Source organism: Rhinatrema bivittatum, chromosome 19, assembly GCF_901001135.1.
Source record: "Rhinatrema bivittatum chromosome 19, aRhiBiv1.1, whole genome shotgun sequence".
In the NCBI taxonomy this organism is placed as follows: domain Eukaryota; kingdom Metazoa; phylum Chordata; class Amphibia; order Gymnophiona; family Rhinatrematidae; genus Rhinatrema; species Rhinatrema bivittatum.
Window position 1 is genome coordinate 40,164,635 of NC_042633.1, and position 25,709 is coordinate 40,190,343.

General features: G+C 56.4%; 1 protein-coding gene across 7 annotated transcripts in view; it reads left to right on the forward strand.

Moving 5' to 3' along the window:
* The window catches only part of PDE4A (phosphodiesterase 4A), a 246,378-nt gene that overhangs the window by 186,803 nt on the left and 33,866 nt on the right, over positions 1-25,709 (forward strand). For 4 of the 7 annotated variants that reach the window (XM_029585244.1, XM_029585245.1, XM_029585246.1 and 1 more), the window contains 4 exons: positions 19,325-19,510; positions 21,190-21,226; positions 24,123-24,193; positions 25,202-25,251. In XM_029585244.1, the coding sequence (XP_029441104.1) occupies positions 19,325-19,510; positions 21,190-21,226; positions 24,123-24,193; positions 25,202-25,251 (344 nt within the window). Of the gene's footprint in view, positions 1-866; positions 1,133-6,941; positions 7,200-18,895; positions 19,109-19,324; positions 19,511-21,189; positions 21,227-24,122; positions 24,194-25,201; positions 25,252-25,709 lie in introns of those variants that run through there. The other 3 variants (XM_029585247.1, XM_029585248.1, XM_029585249.1) reach the window with 3 other exon arrangements.

Consider the following 25,709-nt stretch of genomic DNA (forward strand, 5'->3'; position numbering starts at 1 on the left):
CTGCGCTCTCTGCGTTTCTCAGGAGTCTCCTCTGGTATTTCCAGCCCCTGCGCTCTCTGCATTTCTCAGGAGTCTCCTCTGGTATTTCCAGCCCCTGCGCTCTCTGCATTTCTCAGGAGTCTCCTCTGGTATTTCCAGCCCCTGCGCTCTCTCTGTTTCTCAGGAGTCTCCTCTGGTATTTCCAGCCCCTGCGCTCTCTCTGCATTTCTCAGGAGTCTCCTCTGGTATTTCCTGCCCCTGCGCTCTCTGCGTTTCTCAGGAGTCTCCTCTGGTATTTCCAGCCCCTGCGCTCTCTCTGCATTTCTCAGGAGTCTCCTCTGGTATTTCCAGCCCCTGCGCTCTCTGCAGTTCCTGGTCTCCTGGCTCCTGTGACCATCAGGGCCTGTCCTAGGAGCCGGGCTCCCCCCCCCCCCCCCCCCCCCCCCGCAGAGACAGCTGCTCTCCTGATGGAGGTCTGGAGGTCTTCCCTGGCTTTTTCTTTTTTTCTGAGATAACTTCAGAATTAAGGTCACCCCCAGCGCTCTCTGTGGCGCAGGCGCGCGCTCCGCGGGTTCTCTGTGCCGCTCGCCGCGGCGTGTTTGCCCCGCGGTTCCGTGTTAACAGGGCCGCCCTGCGGTTCGGCGTCCGTGGGCCCCGCGCCCCTTCCGACCCCCCGCCCCCCGCCTCTCTCTCGCTCTCTCTCTCTCGTCTCCGCGAGCTCCTTCTTGGAGAGAGAGAGAGAGGGTCCTGCCGGCAGCTGCCCGGCGGCGTCACGGGGGACGGTTGTGACATCGGCTCTCATTGTCTGGCCGGAACGCGGTCGCCCGGGTGACCTCCGGGGCGGGTGTGTGGTGGGGGGGGGGGGGGCAGGGCTCTGTGATGTCCGCGCCGCGCAGGAAAGGATGAAGCGCACCAGCGGCACCGCCAGCGGCACCACCAGCGGGACCAGCGGCACCAGCGGCACCAGCGGCACCAGTGGCACCAGTGGCACCAGCGGCACCAGCAGCGAGTCGGGCAGGGAGCGTCTGGCCGACATCCTGAGGAGGCAGATGGACAAGCTGCCCCGCCTCTGGTTCTGGCTGGGGCGCTCGGACCGTCGCCACGAGGACCGTCGCCGCATTTTAGCGCGCCGAACCCCCCCGGTTCAGAGCAGGTGGGCGCTCCCCGGGGGAGGGGGGGAGGGGAGAGTGGTCAGCGGAAGAACCCGGAGCTGGAGTCTCCCAAGAAGGGCGGGGCATCCGAACCGCAGGCCCCTCCCCCCCCCAAAAAAATTCCTCCTTTCTTTTCCGCGTCTAAGCCCCAGGAGATCTGGGAATAATCTCGCAGGGGCCATCCGAGCTTTCGGCTGTTTTTATTTTTGTTTTTGTTTCTTGGTTTACGGCCTCTCCCGGAGAGGACGGGGATGCGAAAGCTGCGGGGGAGGGAGAAATCCACCACCGCCGCCCCCCCTCCCCCGGAAACAGCGTTCGACCCGCGCCGAGAAGCCAACGGCGCAGCCCCCGCCTAGACGAAGGGGGGTCCCTGGAGGCGCGTGGGCTTACAAAATTACCCTCGCGATGCCGCCAGATAAACACAAAACCGGCAGATAAAACCCAAAATACTCTCAGCGCAAAAATAAAACAAGCAGGCAAAAGGCAGCCCTGGCCGCTGCCGCCCCCTCTCCTCCCTGGGGGGCGATGTCACCCAGCCCCTTCCGCAGTCACCCCAGAAGACCGAGGGGGCAGTCGGGGGTCAGCTGCAGGGGAGGGGGGGGGGGTCCCGTGTAGGAAGAGGCTCAGTGTTGGCCTCCGAGCAGTTCTCTCCTCCTAACTCATTACAATTGTGCCTCCCATCCCTGTCATGGGGTGGGGGTGTGTGTAGCTTGCACTGCCTGTGCTGTCCCGTCCCTGTCCTGGGCTGTGTGTGTGTGTGTGTGTGTGTGTGTGTGTGTGTGTGTGTGTGTGTGTAGCTTGCACTGTCGCTGCCTGTGCTGTCCTGGGCTGAGTGAGTGTGTGTGTGTGTGTGTGTGTGTGTGTGTAGCTTGTGCTGCTGCTGCCTGTGCTGTCCTGGGCTGCGGGTGAGTGTGTGTGTGTAGCTTGTGCTGCTGCTGCCTGTGCTGTCCTGGGCTGAGGGTGAGTGTGTGTGTGTAGCTTGCGCTGCCGCTGCCTGTGCTGTCCTGGGCTGCGGGTGAGTGTGTGTGTGTGAGAAGCTTGCGCTACCGCTGCCTGTGCTGTCCTGGGCTGAGTGTGTGTGTGTAAGGAGCTTGTGCTACCGCTGCCTGTGCTGTCCTGGGCTGAGTGTGTGTGTGTGTGAGAAGCTTGCGCTGCTGCTGCCTGTGCTGTCCTGGGCTGAGTGTGTGTGTGTGTAGCTTGTGTTGCTGCTGCCTGTGCTGTCCTGGGCTGAGGGTGAGTGTGTGTGTGTGTAGCTTGTGTTGCTGCTGCCTGTGCTCTCCTGGGCTGAGGGTGAGTGTGTGTGTGTAGCTTGCGCTGCTGCTGCCTGTGCTGTCCTGGGCTGAGTGTGTGTGTGTGAGAAGCTTGCGCTACCGCTGCCTGTGCTGTCCTGGGCTGAGTGTGTGTGTGTGTGTGTGTGTGTAGCTTGCACTGTCGCTGCCTGGGCTGAGTGAGTGTGTGTGTGTGTGTGTGTGTGTGTAGCTTGCACTGCCGCTGCCTGTGCTGTCCTGGGCTGAGTGTGTGTGTGTGTGTGTGTGTGTGTGTGTAGCTTGCACTGTCGCTGCCTGGGCTGAGTGAGTGTGTGTGTGTGTGTAGCTTGCGATGCTGCCGCCTGTGCTGTCCTGGGCTGAGTGTGTGTGTGTGTAGCTTGTGCTGCCGTTGCCTGTGCTGTCCTGGGCTGAGGGTGAGTGTGTGTGTGTAGCTTGCGCTGCCGCTGCCTGTGCTGTCCTGGGCTGAGTGTGTGTGTGTGTGTGTGTGTGTGTGTAGCTTGCACTGTCGCTGCCTGGGCTGAGTGAGTGTGTGTGTGTGTGTGTGTGTGTGTGTGTGTAGCTTGTGCTGCCGCTGCCTGTGCTGTCCTGGGCTGAGGGTGAGTGTGTGTGTGTAGCTTGCGCTGCCGCTGCCTGTGCTGTCCTGGGCTGAGTGTGTGTGTGTGTGTGTGTGTGTGTAGCTTGCACTGTCGCTGCCTGGGCTGAGTGAGTGTGTGTGTGTGTGTGTGTGTGTGTGTGTGTAGCTTGCACTGCCGCTGCCTGTGCTGTCCTGGGCTGAGTGTGTGTGTGTGTGTGTGTAGCTTTCACTGTCGCTGCCTGGGCTGAGTGAGTGTGTGTGTGTGTGTAGCTTGTGCTGCCGCTGCCTGTGCTGTCCTGGGCTGAGGGTGAGTGTGTGTGTGTGTGTAGCTTGTGCTGCCGCTGCCTGTGCTGTCCTGGGCTGAGGGTGAGTGTGTGTGTGTGTAGCTTGCACTGCCGCTGCCTGTGCTGTCCTGGGCTGTGTGTGTGTGTGTGTAGCTTGCACTGTCGCTGCCTGGGCTGAGTGTGTGTGTGTGTGTGTGTGTGTAGCTTGCGCTGCCGCTGCCTGTGCTGTCCTGGGCTGAGGGTGAGTGTGTGTGTGTGTGTGTGTGTAGCTTGTGCTGCCGCTGCCTGTGCTGTCCTGGGCTGAGGGTGAGTGTGTGTGTGTGTGTGTAGCTTGTGCTGCCGCTGCCTGTGCTGTCCTGGGCTGAGTGTGTGTGTGTGTAGCTTGCACTGCCGCTGCCTGTGCTGTCCTGGGCTGAGGGTAGGTGTGCACATGCGTGCATTGGGGGGTAGGGATGGGCGTTGAGCCGTGCACTGGCCGCTGCTGTGCGTGATATTGCGCCGGCCTGACAGGTCCCTGACTCCTCCTCAGCTCGGGATGATCCTGCGGGCTGGGAGAGGGACCCAGGGTTCTCCGGAAATTATCTGCCCTGTCAGCGGGGTCGGGAGGGGGACTGGGGGAGGGCATCTGTCAGGTGTGCTTCTACCCCCCCCCCCCATCTCCTTGACAGTGACGAGTACTTGGGGAAGGGGGAGAGAGACAAACTTGAGATGGGTCTGTGAGGAGGGAGAGGAACAGAAGAGCTGGTGGCAAAGCTGAGGTGGGGAGGGGAGGGAGAGAGTCTGCAGGTAGAGGAGGAGCAGCAGAAAAGCAAGCAGAGAGAGGAGGAGGGAAAGGAGGGAAAGAAACAGGAAGAATGATGTGGCAATACAGGACAAAAGTACACTCACACACTCTCTCTTACATACACACTCTCTCCACACTCACACACTCTCTCTCCACACTCACACACTCTCTCTCCACACTCACACACTCTCTACACTCACACACTCTCTCTTACATACACACACTCTCTCTCCACACTCACATACTCTCTCTTACATACACATTCTCCACACTCACACACTCTCTCTTACATTCACACTCTCTCCACACTCACACACTCTTACATACACACTCTCTCCACACTCACACACGCTCTCTACACTCACACACTCTCTCTTACATACACACTCTCTCCACACTCACACACGCTCTCTCCATACTCACATACTCTGTCTCCACAGTCACATACACTCTCTCTTACATACACACTCTCTCCACACTCACACACTCTCTCTTACATACACACTCCACACTCACACACTCTCTTACATACACACTCTGTCCACATTCACATTCTCTCTCTCACACACACACACATACTCAGGAGGGCAGTACACACACTCCCCACAGGAGGGAGATAGACACACACAGGAGGCTGTGTGTGTCTATCTCCCTCCTGTGGGGAGTGTGTGTACTGCCCTCGTGTTGAGCTTGTTCTGTTTTTGCCCGTCCCGCGGTTCCTTCCCTTTCTGTCTGCAGGTCGTGAGGCTCAGTGTGCTGCATCTTTCCTCTCTTCGGCTGTCTTGACCCTTCTAAGGCTTAATCCCGGTGACGAGGGAAGACCTGTGTGGGGGATCCCAGCCCTCCGCCCTCTGCTCCTCCCGCGCCTTTGTCCAGCAGAGCACCCCAGAGGTGGCTGCCCCGTGCCAGGGGTGGGAAGGCTCTCTTGCTCCTGCTGCCCCGTGAACCTGGGAGTGCGCACACGGCTCTCTCCCGCTCTCTCCCTCTCTCTCCCTCTCCACTCTCTCGCTCTCTCTCCCTCTCTCCCTCTCTCTCCACTCTCTCGCTCCCTCTCGCTCTCTCTCCTTCTCTCCACTCTCTCTCTCCCTCTCTCTCCACTCTCTCTCTCTCTCTCTCTCCCTCTCTCGCTCGCTCTGTCTACGTTTCCTTGATTTTCAATGTTCTTCCTTTAATATTCTCCCCCATTTAGCTCTCCCTGCACTTCTCCCTGTCTCTCCCTGCCTCTGCCTCTGCCTCTGGCCCTCGCCTTCCCCCCGCTCGCCCTCTCCCTCACCCTCACCCTGTGTTTGCAGATTCTGGGCCCAGCTAGGGCCGTCTGCAGTTACTGATGTGACAGCTGCAGAGTCTCTTCTCCCCCCCTCCCTCCTTCCTTGTCCTGTCCTGTCCTGTCCTGGTATTCCCGGCCTCGGAAAGGCAGAGCGTGCGGGAGAGTGACGGGGAAGACCCGGCCTGGAGCTCCCAAACGTTCAGGATCCGCAGTTCAAACTTTGTTTATCTTCTGCGGAAGCTCCAAAGCCCAGAAGAAAAACTCCCTAGTTTCCCTTTCGCAGCCTAATTCTCGTCCAAGGAGAGGCTGAAGGCAGGGAGGCGGTCAGGGTTCACGCAGAGAAAGTCAGTGACAGAGCCGGGGATTAGAGCTGAGGCACAGGGGGATAAAGTGACTCACCCTGAGGTCACACACAGAGAGTCAGTGACAGCCAGGGATTAGAGCTGAGGCACAGGGGGATAAAGTGACTCCCCCTGATGTCACACACAGAGAGTCAGTGACAGAGCCGGGGATTAGACCTGAGGCACAGGGGGATAAAGTGACTCCCCTGAGGTCACACACAGAGAGTCAGTGACAGAGCCAGGGATTAGAGCTGAGGCACAGGGGGATAAAGTGACTCCCCCTGAGGTCACACACAGAGAGTCAGTGACAGAGCTGGGGATTAGAGCTGAGGCAATGGGGGATAAAGTGACTCACCCTGAGGTCACACACAGAGAGTCAGGGACAGAGCCGGGGATTAGAGCTGAGGCACAGGGGGATAAAGTGACTCCCCCTGAGGTCACACACAGAGAGTCAGTGACAGAGCCGGGGATTAGACCTGAGGCACAGGGGGATAAAGTGACTCCCCTGAGGTCACACACAGAGAGTCAGTGACAGAGCCAGGGATTAGAGCTGAGGCACAGGGGGATAAAGTGACTCCCCCTGAGGTCACACACAGAGAGTCAGTGACAGAGCTGGGGATTAGAGCTGAGGCACAGGGGGATAAAGTGACTCCCCCTGAGGTCACACACAGAGAGTCAGTGACAGAGCCGGGGATTAGAGCTGAGGCAATGGGGGATAAAGTGACTCACCCTGAGGTCACACACAGAGAGTCAGGGACAGAGCCGGGGATTAGAGCTGAGGCACAGGGGGATAAAGTGACTCCCCCTGAGGTCACACACAGAGAGTCAGTGACAGAGCCGGGGATTAGAGCTGAGGCACAGGGGGATAAAGTGACTCACCCTGAGGTCACGGAGCTGCTTCTCACAGGGGTGAAGTGAAAGTATCGTAAGTCTGAGCCAGAGCAGAGCGTGCAGGGGCTTTAAGGCGAATCTCCAGGAGAGGGGGCGACGAGACCTGCCCCGCGCAGAAGGAAAGTTTTTTTTTGAGGGGAAGGGAGCTGTCCGCCCGGGTCCTCAGGACAACCTGTGAACCTCCTCCCCCCTCCCCCCTCCCCCCCTGCCTCTGCTCCTCCCGCAGACAGACAGACAGACAGGCCACTTCCTGAGAGCTTTGCATGCGTAGTGCCGGCCCCAGCTCCCGGCCAGGATCCGGTGCCAGGAGCTGCTGCCTGCCCGCCGCACCTCCTGAGAGAGAGGGAGGCACGGGGGGGGGGGGGGGGAGCCAGACTCTTCCAGGGGGAGAGGAAGGTGCCTGCAGGAGTCTTGTGTGGAGAGCTCCGGAGGGCTGAGGAGTTGGTGGCAGAGCCCTTTCCTCTGCGTTACTAGTATTATTATTATTATTATTATTATTTTTTATGAGAGCTGCGGGGACGGCTGGGGATCTTCCATGCCTTCCAGACGGGTCTCCCCTGGGCTGGTCAGACAGAAGGCTCACGGCCGGGCAGGTGCGGTCATGCACTTCTCTTTCAGCGAGGAAGACATCAAGAGGCACAGGCTGGCCAGGTCTGTCAGGTGGGTGCGGAACCTGCGCTCCCCCTGCCGGGCTCGGCGCCGGGGCGTATTCCGGAGGTGGCGCGGCGCTGCCCATGCACCGCAGGACGGGCGCGGGAGCAGCGCTTTCAGGATCCTGGGGGGGTTTTGCAGGGCACCCCTGAGAAGGCGGGACGGGCACCCGCGCGGGGCGCTGGCGGGCAGGCGCGGGGGGGGCTCTGGCGTTTCCGCGTTGCCTGTGTTTTATAGATCTGCCAGGGTCGGGCGAGGGAGGTGGTCGTGCAGGCGTTTAAAAACAAAAAAGTGCATCCAGTTCAGATGCAGGTCTGTATTGCATCGTCTGATTGTTAAGTGGATAAAGGAGCACTATTCAGCCCCTGCGCTCTCTGCTTTTCTCAGGAGTCTCCTCTGGTATTTTCAGCCCCTGCGCTCTCTCTGCATTTCTCAGGAGTCTCCTCTGGTATTTTCAGCCCCTGTGCACTCTGCATTTCTCAGGAGTCTCCTGTGGTATTTTCAGCCCCTGCCCTCTGCATTTCTCAGGAGTCTCCTCTGGTATTTTCAGCTCCTGCGCTCTCTGCATTTCTCAGGGGTCTCCTCTGCTATTTCCAGCCCCTGCGCTCTCTGCATTTCTCAGGAGTCTCCTCTGGTATTTCCAGCCCCTGCGCTCTCTGCATTTCTCAGGAGTCTCCTCTGGTATTTTCAGCTCCTGCGCTCTCTGCATTTCTCAGGGGTCTCCTCTGCTATTTCCAGCCCCTGCGCTCTCTGCATTTCTCAGGAGTCTCCTCTGGTATTTTCAGCCCTTGCGCTCTCTGCATTTCTCAGGAATCTCCTCTGGTATTTTCAGCCCTTGCGCTCTCTGCATTTCTCAGGAGTCTCCTCTGGTATTTTCAGCCCCTGCGCTCTCTGCGTTTTTCAGGAGTCTCCTCTGGTATTTTCATCCCCTGCGCTCTCTGCATTTCTCAGGAGTCTCCTCTGGTATTTTCAGCCCCTGTGCTCTCTGCATTTCTCAGGAGTCTCTGGTATTTCAGCCCCTGCGCTCTCTGCATTTCTCAGGAGTCTCCTCTGGTATTTTCAGCCCCCGGGCTCTCTGCATTTCTTAGGAGTCTCCTCTGGTATTTCCAGCCCCTGCGCTCTTTGCGTTTCTCAGGAGTCTCATCTGGTATTTCCATCCCCTGCGCTCTCTCTGCATTTCTCAGGAGTCTCCTCTGGTATTCCCAGCCCCTGCGCTCTCTGCATTTCTCAGGAGTCTCCTCTGGTATTTCCAGCCCCTGCGCTCTCCGTATTTCTCAGGAGTTTCCTCTGGTATTTTCAGCCACTGTACTCTCTGCATTTCTCAGGAGTCTCCTCTGGTATTTTCAGCCCCTGCGCTCTCTGCATTTCTCAGGACTCTCCACTTGTATTTTCAGCCCCTGCGCTCTCTGCATTTCTCAGGACTCTCCTCTGCTATTTTCAGCCCCTGGTCTCTCTGCATTTCTTAGGACTCTCCGCTGGTATTTTCAGCCCTCTGCGCTCTCTGCATTTCTCAGGACTCTCCACTGGTATTTTCAGCCCCTGGTCTCTCTGCATTTCTTAGGACTCTCCGCTGGTATTTTCAGCCCCTGCGCTCTCTGCATTTCTCAGGAGTCTCCTCTGGTATTTCCAGGCCCTGCGCTCTCTGCATTTCTCAGGAGTCTCCTCTGGTATTTCCAGCCCCTGTGCTCTCTGCATTTCTCAGGAGTCTCCTCTGGTATTTTCAACCCCTGCGCTCTCTGCATTTCTCAGGACTCTCCTCTGCTATTTTCAGCCCCTGGTCTCTCTGCATTTCTTAGGACTCTCCGCTGGTATTTTCAGCCCCTGCGCTCTCTGCATTTCTCAGGAGTCTCCTCTGGTATTTCCAGGCCCTGCGCTCGCTGCATTTCTCAGGAGTCTCCTCTGGTATTTCCAGCCCCTGCGCTCTCTGCATTTCTCAGGAGTCTCCTCTGGTATTTTCAGCCCCTGGTCTCTCTGCATTTCTTAGGACTCTCCGCTGGTATTTTCAGCCCCTGCGCTCTCTGCATTTCTCAGGACTCTCCACTGGTATTTTCAGCCCCTGCACTCTCTGCATTTCTCAGGACTCTCCTCTGCTATTTTCAGCCCCTGGTCTCTCTGCATTTCTTAGGACTCTCCACTGGTATTTTCAGCCCCTGCGCTCTATGCATTTCTCAGGAGTCTCCTCTGGTTTTTCCAGGCCCTGCGCTCTCTGCATTTCTCAGGAGTCTCCTCTGGTATTTCCAGCCCCTGCGCTCTCTGCATTTCTCAGGACTCTCCTCTGCTATTTTCAGCCCCTGGTCTCTCTGCATTTCTTAGGACTCTCCGCTGGTATTTTCAGCCCCTGCGCTCTCTGCATTTCTCAGGAGTCTCCTCTGCTATTTTCAGCCCCTGGTCTCTCTGCATTTCTTAGGACTCTCCGCTGGTATTTTCAGCCCCTGCGCTCTCTGCATTTCTCAGGAGTCTCCTCTGGTATTTCCAGCCCCTGCGCTCTCTGCATTTCTTAGGACTCTCCGCTGGTATTTTCAGCCCCTGCGCTCTCTGCATTTCTCAGGAGTCTCCTCTGGTATTTTCAGCCCCTGCGCTCTCTGCATTTGTCAGGAGTCTCCTCTGGTATTTCCAGCCCCTGGTCTCTCTGCATTTCTTAGGACTCTCCGCTGGTATTTTCAGCCCCTGCGCTCTCTGCATTTCTCAGGAGTCTCCTCTGCTATTTTCAGCCCCTGGTCTCTCTGCATTTCTTAGGACTCTCCGCTGGTATTTTCAGCCCCTGCGCTCTCTGCATTTCTCAGGAGTCTCCTCTGGTATTTCCAGCCCCTGTATTTGCTGGAATCTCTGGATGTATAGGTTATGGCTGTGTAAGATTAAAGGAGACCTGCCCTGGGTAGAGGCTGCATTCTGGGTGTGTGGTGTGTGTTGGGGGGAGAGCTTTCTCAGGTGCTTGTGTGTGTGTGTGTAGTGCTGGAATCGGAGGAATGCAGATGTGTGAGCCGCACCCCCCCAGCTCCCTGCAGGGCAGCACCGGCACCCCCAGAAGCCCAAGCCCATGCAGCTCTGAGAGAATCCGGCACTGCTGCTCTCCCACTGTCTCCACCATGACCCTGGGGTTGTGTTTTTGGGGGGTTTTTTTTGCTCAGACCTCTCTGGCTGGTGAGGGCCCTTAAAAACGCAGGCCAGGGTGCTGGGTGGGGGGCCTGGCCGGAGCGAGCTGTGTTGGCCCCTGCCCTGACCCCCTTCTGGGGCTGCTGACCCAGGGAATTGAGAACGGTTCTGTCCACTTTCCTTGGCAGAAGGATGGGGCCGGCCTCCTGAGAGTCCTACAGGGTTAAATATTTCTTAAGGCTTTGGCGTCTGTGTGTTATTTTTTTTTTTTCTGTTTTGTCTCTCCTGAGGCCTGGATGGGGGCAGGGCCGGGCCTTCTCAGTGGGGGGGGGGGGGGGGCGGCGGGCTTGCTTCTCCTCTTGTGATCAAGGTGCAGGTTTCTGGCAGGTGAAGGGGAAAACCTGGGGAGCAGAGATTGAACCCTGGTGTGTGTGTGTGTGGGAACCACTTCCTGGATATCGGGGAGAGAGGTCGGTCGGTCGCACACTCCAGCGGGGGAACTAAAGCCGCGAAACCCCCAGGCAGAGATGCTGCAAATTTGAAGGCTCCCTGACAGGAGCCGGCAGCCATGACATTAAGGTGGACGAGCTGCACGGAAGGACTCCCTGATGAGAGCCAGCGGGAGGGGGGGGGGGGGGAGGGGTAAGCAGAGAGGCCGGATAAAGTACAGATCAGAAAGTGTTTCCTCCTTTACCGAATGCCAGCTTGTAGAGCATGAATACAGCACAGACAGCTGAAGAGCGGATCTTCATCAGAGCCCCGTGCAGGCGTCACACTGATACACGTAAAGCATGAATACAGCACAGACAGCTGAAGAATAGATCTTCATCATAGCCCCGTGCAGGCGTCACACTGATACACGTAAAGCATGAATACAGCACAGACAGCTGAAGAGCAGATCTTCATCAGAGCCCCATGCAGGCGTCACACTGATACACATAAAGCATGAATACAGCACAGACAGCTGAAGAGCAGATCTTCATCAGAGCCCCATGCAGGCGTCACACTGATACACGTAAAGCATGAATACAGCACAGACAGCTGAAGAGCAGATCTTCATCAGAGCCCCAGTGCAGGCGTCACACTGATACACGTAAAGCATGAATACAGCACAGACAGCTGAAGAGCAGATCTTCATCAGAGCCCCGTGCAGGCGTCACACTGATACACGTAAAGCATGAATACAGCACAGACAGCTGAAGAGCAGATCTTCATCAGAGTCCCAGGCAGGCGTCACACTGATACACGTAAAGCATGAATACAGCACAGACAGCTGAAGAAGCAGATCTTCATCAGAGCCCCATGCAGGCATCACACTGATACACGTAAAGCATGTATACAGCACAGACAGCTGAAGAGCAGATCTTCATCAGAGCCCCATGCAGGGTCACACTGATACACGTAAAGCATGAATACAGCACAGACAGCTGAAGAGCAGATCTTCATCAGAGCCCCGTGCAGGCGTCACACTGATACACATAAAGCATGAATACAGCACAGACAGCTGAAGAGCAGATCTTCATCAGAGCCCCATGCAGGCGTCACACTGATACACGTAAAGCATGAATACAGCACAGACAGCTGAAGAGCAGATTTGGGGAGGGGGCTGTGGGTGTAACAGGCGCAGCCATCTTTTGTTTCAGAAATGTGTAAAAGTTTTTTCAAAGAGAGCGTTTCTCTGGAGAAAGCCCCAGGAAAGGAGAGCAGGAAAGGGAGCTGTGAGGGTGGTGCTTGTGGTTCTCTGCTGGGGATATCCGTTCCCCTTCCCTGTCGCTCCAGCCTTGCCAGGCCCCCCCCCCCCCCCCCAGTCACCCTCCTATCCCCCATGAAGTGCCAGAGCTGGTCGGGATACCCTTCAGTTTTTGTTTGCGCTCTGCTTTTCAGGCACTAAAAGTGGATTAAAGTCGGGTAACTGCGCGCGTTACCCCGGGACCCAGAGGAGTCCCGGGGTAATCCCGGGGTTCAGATCCCTGAGGCGGCGGGATCTGAACCCCGAGCTTGCAGGAGAGGACAGTGGCATTAAAACTTAATTATCCCTGCTGCACCGCGACTTCACGCATGGTCCCCTCCTCTGGCCCCTCACCTGCTCTCCCAGGCGGGGGGGGGGGGGGGGGAGTGCAGCTTTTTACCCCTGGCTCCACATAATTTCGGGGGGGGGGGGGGGGGGGGTACGGACGCTGGGTTTCGCCAGCAAGCAGGCGAGTCGCGCCCGGCCTTGCTCTGTTTTATGGGTGGATCGTTTGTTTTGTTTTGTGTTTTTGTTTTTTTTTTTTAAATGCGTCTGGCTGAAAATGTTTGCACAACTTCTGCTTTTCCTTCCTGTGCAGAGGATTTAAAGGGAGGTCATTTTCTTTTTTTATATCCTCCCAGAAAAATAAGCCTGGCCTAGGTCTTGGTTTTCTAATTCCCCCGCCCCCTGGGACTGGGTGAATTGGGCTTTCGCTCTAACCCTGTGCTGCTGTCACAAAGGTGATGCTCTCCAGCGTTGGCTCTTTCAGGCGTGGGCCTGTCTGGACTTTGATCGGCTTTTTTGGGGAATGCCTGTGAAATCGGTGCCCTCCCCGCGTGTTTCTGGTCGCCTCCTGCCCCTGGGTTTCGTTCTCCTGCTCCCCGTTTCAGGTATCGGCGTATTGGCGGATAAGTCGCCTTTCAGCACGCCGGTTCGGTTTGGAGGAGAACGAATGATACGAACGCCTCTGCTTTCCTGGCCACGGTGTTGCCGGAGGACGAGCCGTACGGCTAGAGGCGAGAAAAAACCAGAGACAAAACCCAACAGCGTGTGCAAGACAGTGTTTGGTTTCATAGCGGGAACTCTGCGGCTTCAGCCGCGCTGCTTTGATTGGGCTTTTTCCGTTATTTAATTGCCCTGGCCCGCTGCATGTTTCCCCAGCAGGTGTGTCCAGCGTGGCATCCAGGGCAGGGGAGGCAGGGACATCTCTGGCAAGGTCACGGTGCTCTCTCAGGGGAGGCCTCACTGCTGCCGTCACACCGGGGCCTTGTTCTCTCTTCTGGCCTCATGGAGACCGGCGCCCATCCCTGCTGGGAGCCAATTTATTGTCGTAAACATGAGGCAGCCTGGAGAAATTAGAGCTGGGTAGGGATTTGTCTGTCAGGGAACAGAAACTCCATGGTGAGGGAGAGGCAGCTGTATCCTCCCTGCCATCCCCCACCCCAGTACGGAAAAAAAGTGTCATGAAGATCTGCTCTTCAGCTGTCTGTGCTGTATTCATGCTTTATGTGTATCAGTGTGACGCCTGCATGGGGCTCTGATGAAGATCCGCTCTTCAGATGTCTGTGCTGTATTCATGCTTTACGTGTATCAGTGTGACGCCTGCATGGGGCTCTGATGAAGATCTGCTCTTCAGCTGTCTGTGCTGTATTCATGCTTTACGTGTATCGGTGTGACGCCTGCATGGGGCTCTGATGAAGATCTGCTCTGCAGCTGTCTGTGCTGTATTCATGCTTTACGTGTATCAGTGTGACGCCTGCATGGGGCTCTGATGAAGATGTGCTCTTCAGCTGTCTGTGCTGTATTCATGCTTTACGTGTATCGGTGTGACGCCTGCATGGGGCTCTGATGAAGATGTGTTCTTCAGCTGTCTGTGCTGTATTCATGCTTTACGTGTATCAGTGTGACGCCTGCATGGGGCTCTGATGAAGATCTGCTCTTCAGCTGTCTGTGCTGTATTCATGCTTTACGTGTATCAGTGTGACCCTGCATGGGGCTCTGATGGAAGATCTGCTCTTCAGCTGTCTGTGCTGTATTCATGCTTTACGTGTATCAGTGTGACCCTGCATGGGGCTCTGATGAAGATCTGCTCTTCAGCTGTCTGTGCTGTATTCATGCTTTACGTGTATCAGTGTGACGCCTGCATGGGGCTCTGATGAAGATGTGCTCTTCAGCTGTCTGTGCTGTATTCATGCTTTACGTGTATCAGTGTGACGCCTGCATGGGGCTCTGATGAAGATGTGTTCTTCAGCTGTCTGTGCTGTATTCAAGCTTTACGTGTATCAGTGTGACCCTGCATGGGGCTCTGATGAAGATCTGCTCTTCAGCTGTCTGTGCTGTATTCATGCTTTACGTGTATCAGTGTGACGCCTGCATGGGGCTCTGATGAAGATGTGCTCTTCAGCTGTCTGTGCTGTATTCATGCTTTACGTGTATCAGTGTGACGCCTGCATGGGGCTCTGATGAAGATGTGTTCTTCAGCTGTCTGTGCTGTATTCAAGCTTTACGTGTATCAGTGTGACGCCTGCATGGGGCTCTGATAAAGATCTGTTCTTCAGCTGTCTGTGCTGTATTCATGCTTTATGTGTATCAGTGTGACGCCTGCATGGGGCTCTGATGAAGATCTGCTCTTCAGCCGTCTGTGCTGTATTCATGCTTTATGTGTATCAGTGTGAGACTTGCATGGGGCTCTGATGAAGATCCGCTCTTCAGCTGTCTGTGCTGTATTCATGCTTTACGTGTATCAGTGTGACGCCTGCATGGGGCTCTGATGAAGATCTGCTCTTCAGCTGTCTGTGCTGTATTCATGCTTTACGTGTATCAGTTTTGCACCCGCATGGGGCTCTGATGAAGATCTGCTTTGCAGCTGTCTGTGCTGTATTCATGTTTTACGTGGGACAGATGCTGGGTTTTCCCTTCTCTCTATCTCTTGTATTCATCCCAGAACCAGTACAGATCCGTTGTCAGTCTTAGGTCAGCAGGATTCCCGGGGATATTCCCGGTTGCTAGGGGCTGGCTTTTCTGTGAAAGGACGAAGGAGGTGAGCAGCAGTGGCTGCCGTGCAAGCAGGAGCCGAGTCTGGTTTCTCTCATCGCCTCCCGCAGGCTGTGGCCCCAGACTGCCCCCCCTCCCCCACGCTGCTCGCCGTGACCGGGGAGCGGCCTGTCCCGTTTCCCGGGCCCTCCTCCCGTGCACGTGCCTCTCCGTCCACGTGCGTTTCTGTGCACGCGTGCTTGTGCTCGCACGTTTCCGTGCATGCTCGTGTGCCTGCCTGCGGGCTGAGCCCTGGCTGGGCAGGCCACAACAGAAGCCGGTCTAGGTCAGGCCTTCTCCTCCTGCCCACCCCCCCGGCATCAGCCGCCTGGTTTTCAGGCGGCGCACGCTGAATATTCACGAGGTGCGTTTCCACGTACCGGGAGTCCGAGCTCAGCGCGTTCAGCTCCTTGCGTGTTCCTCGTGGATTGGCAAAGTTCTCCGGTTGCTTTTTTTTTTTTAGGGGGGGGGGGTTGGTTAATAGATCGATCCTAGTTCCACCTCCCTCGCGGCAGCCAGGTGGCCCGGCTCGGGGGAGCGACCCCCACATATCCCAGGAGGCCCCCGGGGCACTCTGTCAGAAGCAGCGTCTCGCAGATCGTCAGCCACTCAGTCCCTCGCTTCCTCTTTCACTTTTATTCAGCCTCACTGTTTTTCTCTAATCTTATTATTTCTCGCTTTAACATATCCTGCTCTTCAGCTGTCCGTGCTGTGTTCGTGCTTTGCATGTATCAGTTTGCCTTCTTTGTGTGTGAGTTCTTCGGTACGTTTTGTCTTCCCTCGTGTTTTCTGCCAAGAAAATGCTTCTCGATTTCACAACAGCTAGAGGTGTGCACGCAGCTTGCGCTGCTGCTGCCTGGAGCTGTACGTGTCTTGCCATGGGGCTCCGTGCGCGCGAGTGTGTGAAGCAGTCCATGAAGATAGCGAGTAGCACATTTAAAACAAATCGGAGAAAAATTCTTTTTCACTCAGCGCACAGTTAAGCTCTGGAATTCATTGACAGAGGATGTGGTTACAGCAGTTCGTGTAACTGGGTTTAAAAAAGGTTTGGATAAGTTCCTAGAGAATAAATCCATAAACTGATATGATGGTAATTATTATTAATAAGTAATAGTAGTTTGTGATCCGTCTAATGTTTGGGTACTTGCCAGGTTCTTATGGCCTGGATTGGCCACTGTTGGAAACAGGATACCGGGCTTGATGGACCCTTGGTCTGATCCAGTATGGCATGTCTTAAAAAAAAAACCAGCTTGCACTGACGCTGCCTGTGCTGTATCTCTCGTGTGTGTGTGTGTATGGTGTGTGTGCTGCTGTTGCTTATGTTGTATGTGTCCTGAGCTGGGGCTGTATGTGTCCTGTGGTGTGTGTGTGTGTGTATGCTGCTGCTGTTTATGCTGTGCGTGTCCTGTGGTCTGTGTGTGTGTGTGTGTAATGTGTGTACTGCTGCTTATGCTATGTGTGTCCTGTGGTGTGTGTGTGTGTGTGTATGCTGTGTGTGCTGCTGTTGCTTATGTTGTATGTGTCCTGAGCTGGGGCTGTGTGTGTCTGTGTGTTTGTATGGTGTGTGTGCTGCTGATGCTTATGTTGTGTATGTCCTGAGCTGGGGCCGAGTGTGTGTGTATGGTGTGTCCTGTGAGTATCTTTGCTGGCAGACTTGGCTTTGGTGGGGGGGAGGGAGGCAGGCTCCCCGTGGTTTATCTCTTTGCCCGAGCACGGGGGGAGGGGGGGTCTTTCTGGGTTACGGGAGTGCGTCGGGAAGGGATGGCAGGGAAGCACTGGGCACACAGAGAGGCCGTCCTGTGACATTTCTGCAAACCCTAAAGGTCGCCAGGTTCGAATGGCGGCTTGGCCTGCCGCCTAGACGTGCGAGGGGCGTCCCTTGTGCCGAGGGCGGTGCGCGGCGGGCTCTGGGCGCAGGATGAATCGTGGATACGCCAGACGGGTCCCCGCTTCTCTGCTGCCCAGAGGAGGGCCCTCGCCTCCACCCCCGGACTTGAAAACGTGAATGTGTACCCCCCTGATCCCCCCTCTGAGCGAAGCCGGGGACCGCCGCGCCCTGCAGTACACGGAGCCTGGGAACAGGAAACCGCCACCACCGTCGTCGCGCGCTCCGCTGCGACGTAGGAAGGAAAGGGCAGAAGAGCCGAGCGTGCGGCGCGACGTTGTGGCACTAGGCGGCTCGCCGGCTTTTAAACCCACCCGCTTCGCGCGGAGAGAGAGTTCTAACCCTGCGCGCTCGGGGGGGCACGCAGGCCGCAAGCAGCGATTACCCCCCCCCCCTCACGCTCCTTCCCCGGGTCCCCGCCGGCACGCGCGCCCCCCTTCTCGGACGAGGGTGTATGGGGCCCCGTCTTCAGCGCGCCGGCTGCAGTGCTGCCACTCTCTGTCGTATTCCCAGCTCGGCTATACCTTCTTTTCGTCAAAATGTATTTTTGTTTCTGATGCTTTCATGCTGCTGGGGAGCAGACATCGCGGCCCGGGGGAACCTGCGTTACTCTGGGGGGCGCACGCTGGCCTGCCCGCCCACCCGTACATGTCTCCGTGTCGGCGCGTCCGTGCAGGCGAGCGCTCGTGCGCGTTCGTTCCAGGCCAGAGTGAGAGCAGAGCGTGGTCACTTGTTTATGAATAACGTGTGGGGGGTGTGTGTGTGTGTTTTTTTATACCCCCAGTACCCAGGGCACAGCTCCTGGGAGGCGAGAGACGGGGAGAGGCCCCGTGACAGGTTGGGAGCTGTTTGGAAGCAGGGTGGTGAAATTCGGCGGGAAGGTCTCCAGGATTTTACGTGCTACTGAAATACGGGAAATCATTTAGTTCAGGCAGGTCTTGAATTGTCTCCCGGCTGCCAGCACCGCTGCTCCTTCCCATCACCCCCCACCTCAGTGAGCTGAGAACAGGAAACCAGCGTTCAAATCATACTTCCCTCTGCCTCAGCTCTAATCCCCGGCTCTGTCACTGGCTCTCTGTGTGTGACCTCAGGGGGAGTCACTTTATCTCCCTGTACCTCAGTTCTAATCCCCGGCTCTGTCACTGACTCTCTGTGTGTGACCTCAGGGGGAGTCACTTTATCTCCCTGTACCTCAGTTCTAATCCCCGGCTCTGTCACTGACTCTGTATGTGACCTCAGGGTGAGTCACTTTATCTCCCTGTACCTCAGTTCTAATCCCCGGCTCTGTCACTGACTCTCTGTGTGTGACCTCAGGGTGAGTCACTTTATCCCCCTGTGCCTCAGCTCTAATCCCCGGCTCTGTCACTGACTCTTGAGATGGGTCTCCCTGTGCCTTTTCCGTGGCCCTCCCGGAAGTAATGAGGGTTTTTTTTTCCCCGTCTCCTGCCTCTCCCTTACTGGCCCACTGAGCTCAGAGGTAGCCACGCCGAAGGCCAGCGGAACAGCGAGGATTCCCCGCGCACCGGGATCGGGGGTGCAGGTGGAAGGCAGAGCCAGGAGCGGCTCCAGCTGTGTTACCCCCACCCCCGATGGCCCTAGAGTTTATAGCTGCCCCCTCCTAGCTTCCAGTCCTGGAGGGCTGGAGATGGGCCGAGGTTTTCGGGGATAGTGCCGGGGAGATCAGCTGCCTCAGTTCATTGCAGATCGATCTCGGGCGTGTTCGTTTGGAAGGATCCCGAAAACCCCGAACACCCGTCCCGCATGTCCGTCCTAGCTTAGTCCGGGCGTGCAGTCTCTCTCTCACTCTCTCTCTCACTCTCTCTCGCTTGCTCACTGCTCCCTGCCGCCCAGCTGTGTTTCCTGTTTTGAAAAGAGAAACACGTGTGAAAAGCCGCCCGCGCTCTTGCGGTCAGGCACAGGATGCGTCCCGTATGCCCCGCGCCGCCGGCGTCACCCCCCCCCCCCCCCCGCGAACTCGTAGGACGCGCACGGCGCGCTGAACGTCGGCGGCGCCGCGGGGCCTCGGTCCGCCGTCTCCGTCCTGCCCCGGGGCTTCCCCGGGAAGGGTTGGGAGCGCCGCGATAAAGCGATGCAGTGACCCCCCCCCCCCTGCACCGCGCCGAGCCTCTTCCCGCGAATGTACCTCCGGAGCGTCTCCCCGTGGCAGGGAGAACCGTGGTAAGGAGAAGCCGGTGGGGTAAACCCGCCTTGAGCTCCGTGCAACGAAACACGGGATCTCTGGGAAAAGAGACTGGGGGAGCAGATTGAGGTCCTGCAGGGAAAGGGGGGGGGGGGGAGGGGGTCCGGGTATTGAGTGTGGCCAGACGGTGAGGATAAACTTGCCAGGCTTCTAAACTGCCTGCCGTGTCTCACTCTCTCTCTCTCTCTCTGCAGCTTTGATGTGGAAAATGGACCCTCCCCAGGCCGCAGCCCCATCGACTCGCAGGCGAGTCCCGGGCTGGTTTTGCACCCCAGCTTCCCCCAGAACCAGCGGCGGGAGTCCTTCCTGTACCGGTCGGACAGCGACTACGACATGTCTCCGAAAACCATGTCGCGAAACTCCTCCGTCGCCAGTGAAGCGTAAGTAGGGGCTCCCGGGGCGGGGGAGAGCGCTGGCGGGTTCTGACGCGGGGGGGTGGGGGGGGGGCAGCCTCGCCGGCTACTCCCCTGTCCGGTGGGGGGGGGGGGGGGTGGGGGGAGGGGAGGTCTGACCGCTGGCTCCTCTGACCAGCGCCGCACGTGGCGCCGGACAATCCTATCTGACACATCACGGGCTGTCTTTATTTAATCAGCGTCAACGTTGTAGGCAGGGGCCTCTACCCTCACGTCCCCCTGTTCCCAAAGAGCTTTGTGCCGCTGCAGAATATTTAAATTATAAAAATATTTAAGCCTCCGAGCCATCATCTGGTGGTCTGCGGGTGGGTAGGTCTGAGGAGGGGGGAGGGGGGGGGTGGACAAGTCGAGTGCGGGCGCTGTTCCTTCAGTACCCGCAGCGTTGGTGGCAGCGCTGGGATTTCTTGCCGGGTCTGCAGCGTTTCGGGCAGCTCTGCGCTGTCGGCGTAACAGCGTTGGTGGGAGCGGTGGGATTGGAACTTATGTCTGCAAGTCTCATGGCTTCTGTGCTGTCCGCATTACTGGGGGGTGGAGGAGCGGGGGGGAGGGGGGCTCCCATCCACAGCCTGCATGGAAGAAGGCCCAAGTGAGCAGGGGTTGTGCCAGCTCCCTGACAGCCTTTAAAAGCACCAGCGGGAGTGGCCATGAGGCCACTTTTCTCTCTTTAAGCCGCGTTGGCCCGAGGAGTCGAGGTTGGCAGTCCAGCAGGCCGAGCTGACTCCCCTGCCAGCCGAGAGACACTTCCCAACAGCTGAGGGTGGGTGGTGGTGGTGGGGGGGGGGGGGTTTGTTTTCCTCCCTGTTCCTGGGACTGTGGGGGAGGACAGGTGATGGGGGAGGGTGGGTGCGGTTTGCTTATAAATAGAAGATTTCGGCTGCGGCCAGTGGACCTGGTGTTGTCCTTTCATGGGCTCACGCTAAGGGCTTGCTTGCCGATCACGCCTTTCACGTGTGCACGACTTGTCCCCCGGTGCCCTGACGTAAGGAGGACGCTTGCAGAAAACGTCCAGTAGCGGAGGACAGCTGGGGGGGGGGGGGGGGGGGGGGTTTCCTTAGCTTCACTCTGCTGCATCCCCCAAGCCTTTGAGTTGCTCGGGGTCAGACACAGTGACTGAAGGGGGGGGGGGGAGGGGAGTGACCCCTTGCGGGCCACACATTACAGACGCGGCCTCCTCTGTGCTAATTCATCAAGGCAATGTGTAAAGCATGAATACAGCACAGACAGCTGAAGAGCAGACTTCAGAAAATATGTACTTCTTACTCCACAAACAAACAAACAAAAAAATAATAAAAGTAAAAATTGGAAACAAATTTATAAAAAAAAAGGTCCAACGATGCCTAGAGTGAAAGAGAAAATGCAGGAATCGGGCAGAGGAGAGGGGGCCGTCTACCCTGTCTGCCGGTGGTTCCTTCTCGCTTCCCTGCCCGTGCTGAGCCCAGAAATGGGGAAAAGGCAGATTTACGTCTCCGCAGAAGGCGCTTTTACCTGGCACTGCTTGCGCCTCTGTTGGGGGCTTCTTTGAGCTCTCTGTGCTTGGGATGCTGTTGGCTGGCGCCGTCCCCAGCGTGCCGTGCGATGCGTTACCATAGCCTGTGAATAATACGCTGATCGGTTTTGTTTTGTTTTTTCTTCATCTTCTTACACAGACACGTGGAAGACCTGATCGTCACGCCCTTCGCCCAGGTACGGCACTGGGCGCGCGAGCGGGTGTGCGCGCTGGGTTAAGAGAGCGTAGATCCCAGCCGTGCAGGCTTGAGGAGCAACTTGTGAACAGAATGGGTGGAAACGCAGTCCCAGCAGATAAGGAGTGTACGGGGCCCCCTCCAATCTACACAGCCACATCCCCTGCTCAGCTTCCTCTCCCCCAGAGCCCCCCCCCCATCATCTGTTCTCTGCTTTCTTTAATTCACTTACGGTCCTCGCCTCCACCACCTCCGCTGGGAGGCCATTCCAAGCTCCTACCACCCTCTCTGTATAGAAATATTTCCCAAGATTACTCCTGAGTCTACCCCCTGTCACCCTCATCCCATGACCCCTCCTTGTTCTAGTGCCTCCTTTCCATTGATAGAGGCTCAGCTCCTGTGAATGGAAACCTTTGAGATATCTGAATGTCTCTATCCTATCTCCCCTCTCCTCCAGGGTGCATCATGTTTAGATCTTTAACTCTATCCCCATGTGCTTTAGGATGAAGACCACTGACCATGTTAGCAGCCTCCTTTCCATTGATAGAGGCTCAGCTCCTGTGCATGGAAACCTGTGAGATATCTGAATGTCTTTATCCTATCTCCCCCCTCCTCCAGGGTGCATCATGTTTACATCTTTAACTCTATCCCCATGTGCTTTAGTATGAAGACCACTGACCATGTTAGCGGCCTCCTTTCCATTGATAGAGGCTCAGCTCCTGTGCATGGAAACCTCTGAGATATCTGAATGTCTCTATCCTATCTCCCCTCTCCTCCAGGGTGCATCACGTTTAGATCTTTAACTCTCTCCCCATGTGCTTTAGGATGAAGACCACTGACCATGTTAGCAGCCTCCTTTCCATTGATAGAGGCTCAGCTCCTGTGCATGGAAACCTCTGAGATATCTGAATGTCTCTATCCTATCTCCTCTCTCCTCCAGGGTGCATCATGTTTAGATCTTTAACTCTCTCTCCATGTGCTTTAGGATGAAGACCACTGACCATGTTAGCAGCCTCCTTTCCATTGATAGAGGCTCAGCTCCTGTGCATGGAAACCTCTGAGATATCTGAATGTCTCTATCCTATCTCCCCTCTCCTCCAGGGTGTATCATGTTTAGATCTTTAACTCTCTCCCCATGTGCTTTATAATGAAGACCACTGACCATGTTAGCAGCCTCCCCCTGGAGCGACTCCATCCTGTTTCTATCCTTCTAAAGGTGGGGTCTCCGGAATTGTACTCAGTATTCCCAGTGAGGTCTCACCAGGGACCTATACAGGGGCAGCATCACCTCCCTTTTTCTGCTGACCCTTCCTCTCCCTGTGCACCCAAGCAGCTTTCTGGCTTTCACCCTCACTTTATCCACCATAAGATCATCAGACGCGATCACCCCCTGATCCCGCTCTTCCTCTGTGCTTAGAATAATTTCACCTCCGATGCTGCACCTCTCCCTTGGGGATTTTGCATCCTAAACGCATTATTCTGCATTTTGTAGCATTAAATCTCGGCTGCCAGACCATTCCTCCAGCTTCGCTAGATCCCTCCTCATGTCCTCCTCACCTTCCTGGCTGTCCACCCCGTTACAGATTTTGTTATCATCGGCAGGAAGACAAAACTTTCCCCACGACCCTTTGCGTTATGTCGTTCGCAAAAATGTTGGGGAAATAAATCAATCCAAGGACCGATCCCTGAGACAGAGAGCGCTAGTAACACCCCCCTCCCTCCTCAGAGACCTCTCCATTTACCTCTCCCCTTGGTCACCTCCCTCTCAGCCGGTTCCTGACCCGGTCACTCACTCTAGGATCCATTCCAAGGGCCCCTTACTCTTGTTTATAAGTTGCCTTATGAGAAATTGTCAAGAGTTTTCTTATATTTCCGAGGGAGGCAGGGACATTTTGGAATTATTTGAGGAGAGCTTTTACAGTTTGTGGTTTTTTTTTGTATATTACAAGCAGGTAACGACATCCCGGCTCACACCCCCAACCTTATCCTACCCTGTCAGAGCAGAGCCTGCTTAATCTCAAGTCAGGTCCCTCTACCCTGCCGTTCCCTAACAGGACACCCCCCCCCCCCCCCCCAATATCTGTCACCTCTGTTTGTGGAGATAAGAGGCCCCATCTTCCCCGCCCTTCCCTCAGAAACAGAAGAATTTCCTCACAGCACTTCTGAGATGGGGCTCACCCCCACCCCCTTCAGCAGTCCGGGTCACCTAACCAGCCGGTCCGCTCCAGATTTTGCCCCATTGAACGCAGGGAGCTTGCAGCTCTGACTTTTTCTTAGAGCGATGATGATGATTTTTTTTTATAATCTATGTTGATTTGTTAACCGGGGGGGGGGGGGGTTTGGAGAAATATAAAAAAATGGTTAAACAAACTACAGATCCCAGCATGCAGAGCGAGCAGAGGGCAGGACTGGATCGACCTGGGCCGAGGCTGAGACCCTCCCCTCCCCCCCACCCACCCCAACCTTTCAGCTGCTGCCTTTCTAACTTTACCCCGTGTCGAGCCGGGGAAGAAAACCTGATCCTGTCTCCTCTTTTTTTGCCCCGTTGCATGCAGGGAGTTGTAGTTCTGACTGAAGGGGGGTGGGGACAGGCTTTGCTCTCCCTGTGCACTGGGATCATGGGGGCAGGATGACTCGTGCCGCGGTCACAAATCCCGGGGAAGCCCTTTCATGCAGGGGCACCGTGTATCCCGGGTGATGTTACGGGCTCGGGTGGGGGGGGGATGGGGGTCCTCAGTAGCGTGAGCAGACGAGAACCCGAGCGGTGCCCTTTCTTTCACGGGGGGGGAGCTGTGTGTGTGTGTGTGTGTGTTGGGGGGGGGGGGTGGATTTTTCGTCCGATTGCGTCCGCCCGACCGCGGCTGACTTTCTCTCTCTCTCTTTTCCCTGGCGGGCAGGTGCTGGCGAGTTTGCGCAGCGTACGGAATAACTTCTCCATCCTGGCGAACATCACCACTCCCACGAACAAGTAAGTGCCGCGTTAAACTAAAAGCGACACCCCCCTCCCCCGCCGTGCCTCCGAACCTGGAGCCAAATCCGCGCGCGTAGCTTTGGGGGCTGAAATCGGAACCGAATCTGTGCATTAATGGATGGGCGAGTGGGGAAAAAACGGAGCCAGTTTGCAGTTATTGCTGGGCATCCCGCTGCTTCCCAGTAATAACTTACACACAAGGGATTTTCTCTTTTTTTTTCTTGTCTATGGGGGGGGGGGAGAAGCTCAGCTCCAATCGGCGAATTTCAAAGAGAGTTCGCATGCATGGGATCCGAGCTTTTCATGGCGTCTGGCCAGCCTTACGGTTTGTCACAGCTGTGGCTCCAAGTGACTTCCTGTTCCCTGGTGGGTACCGAGGGGGGCAGTGGCAGAGGGAAAAGAGGAAGCAGGTAAGGCAGTGCCGGAGGCAACGGTGCCGGCCACAGCTGTGAAATAAACCATCGGCTGTCTTGGAAAAAAAAAAAAAATCCAGTGACTCGTTTTGTAGGTTATTACTGGCCGACACCTAGCTGCACAATAATAACTTACGGAGGGACTTACAACTCGAGTGCTTTTCAAACGGGGGTGGGGGGATCTTCAGGACGAGCCCGTTAATGACGGCAGCAGCCACCAGGAGAACGGTGCCCCTGTTAAAAAAAAAAATTTGCCGGCTTGCCCAGGCCCCCCTCGCAGTTGGAGAACGGTTCCGGCCGCTGGGCAGGTCGCTGAATCTCAGGAGCTGTGTCTGTGGCACCGGTGATCAAATGGAAGAAGTAGGGGCCATCGGTATCGCTGCGCACCCGGGACAGGAGCTGAAAGGTGCAGGGTGCCCGCCGGGTCAGCTCCTGGCCACTGTGATGTTGCGGGCGCTGGCTTCCCACTCCCGCTTTTGGGCTCTCTGCATCCCTCGGAGGGCACCAGCTGCCTGCGGGACGCATCGTGCGACGCTTCGAGCACTGCCTCCACGTGCCTTTTACCTTCTTCTTCTTCTTCTCTTCCTTGCAGGAGGTCTCCGCTTGGCACCCAGCAAACAGTTCAAAAGGCTACTCTGTCAGGTATGAGCCCACCTCCCACACACACACACACACACACACACACACACACACACTGTTCACGAGACAACTCGTGTCAGCACCACGCATGCACGCGTACTCCAGTGTAAAGGCCCAGATTTAAACTTGCAAAATGTCAGTATAATGTATTTTTTTATCCCTTCATGCTTTCCACGGTGCCTCACTTGCACCACCACCACTAGCCCGTTGGCAGTGTTGCCTGACACGCCCAAAGCACGTTGCCCAGTGAGGTCCGAGAGGGAGAGTTCCTCGTGGAAAGCCAAGCTCTTCCGTCTCAGGATACCATTTCTTTCCAGGCTCTGGAGGACTAGTCTGCAGGCAGAGCCTCCCAGACCCCACATTCCCCTCCCCAACATTCCCCCCCATCTCCCAAGAGGTTGTTGCCCCCACAGGGATGGTTCCAGATCACCTCACCCTCTGTTGCCCACCTCACCCCTACT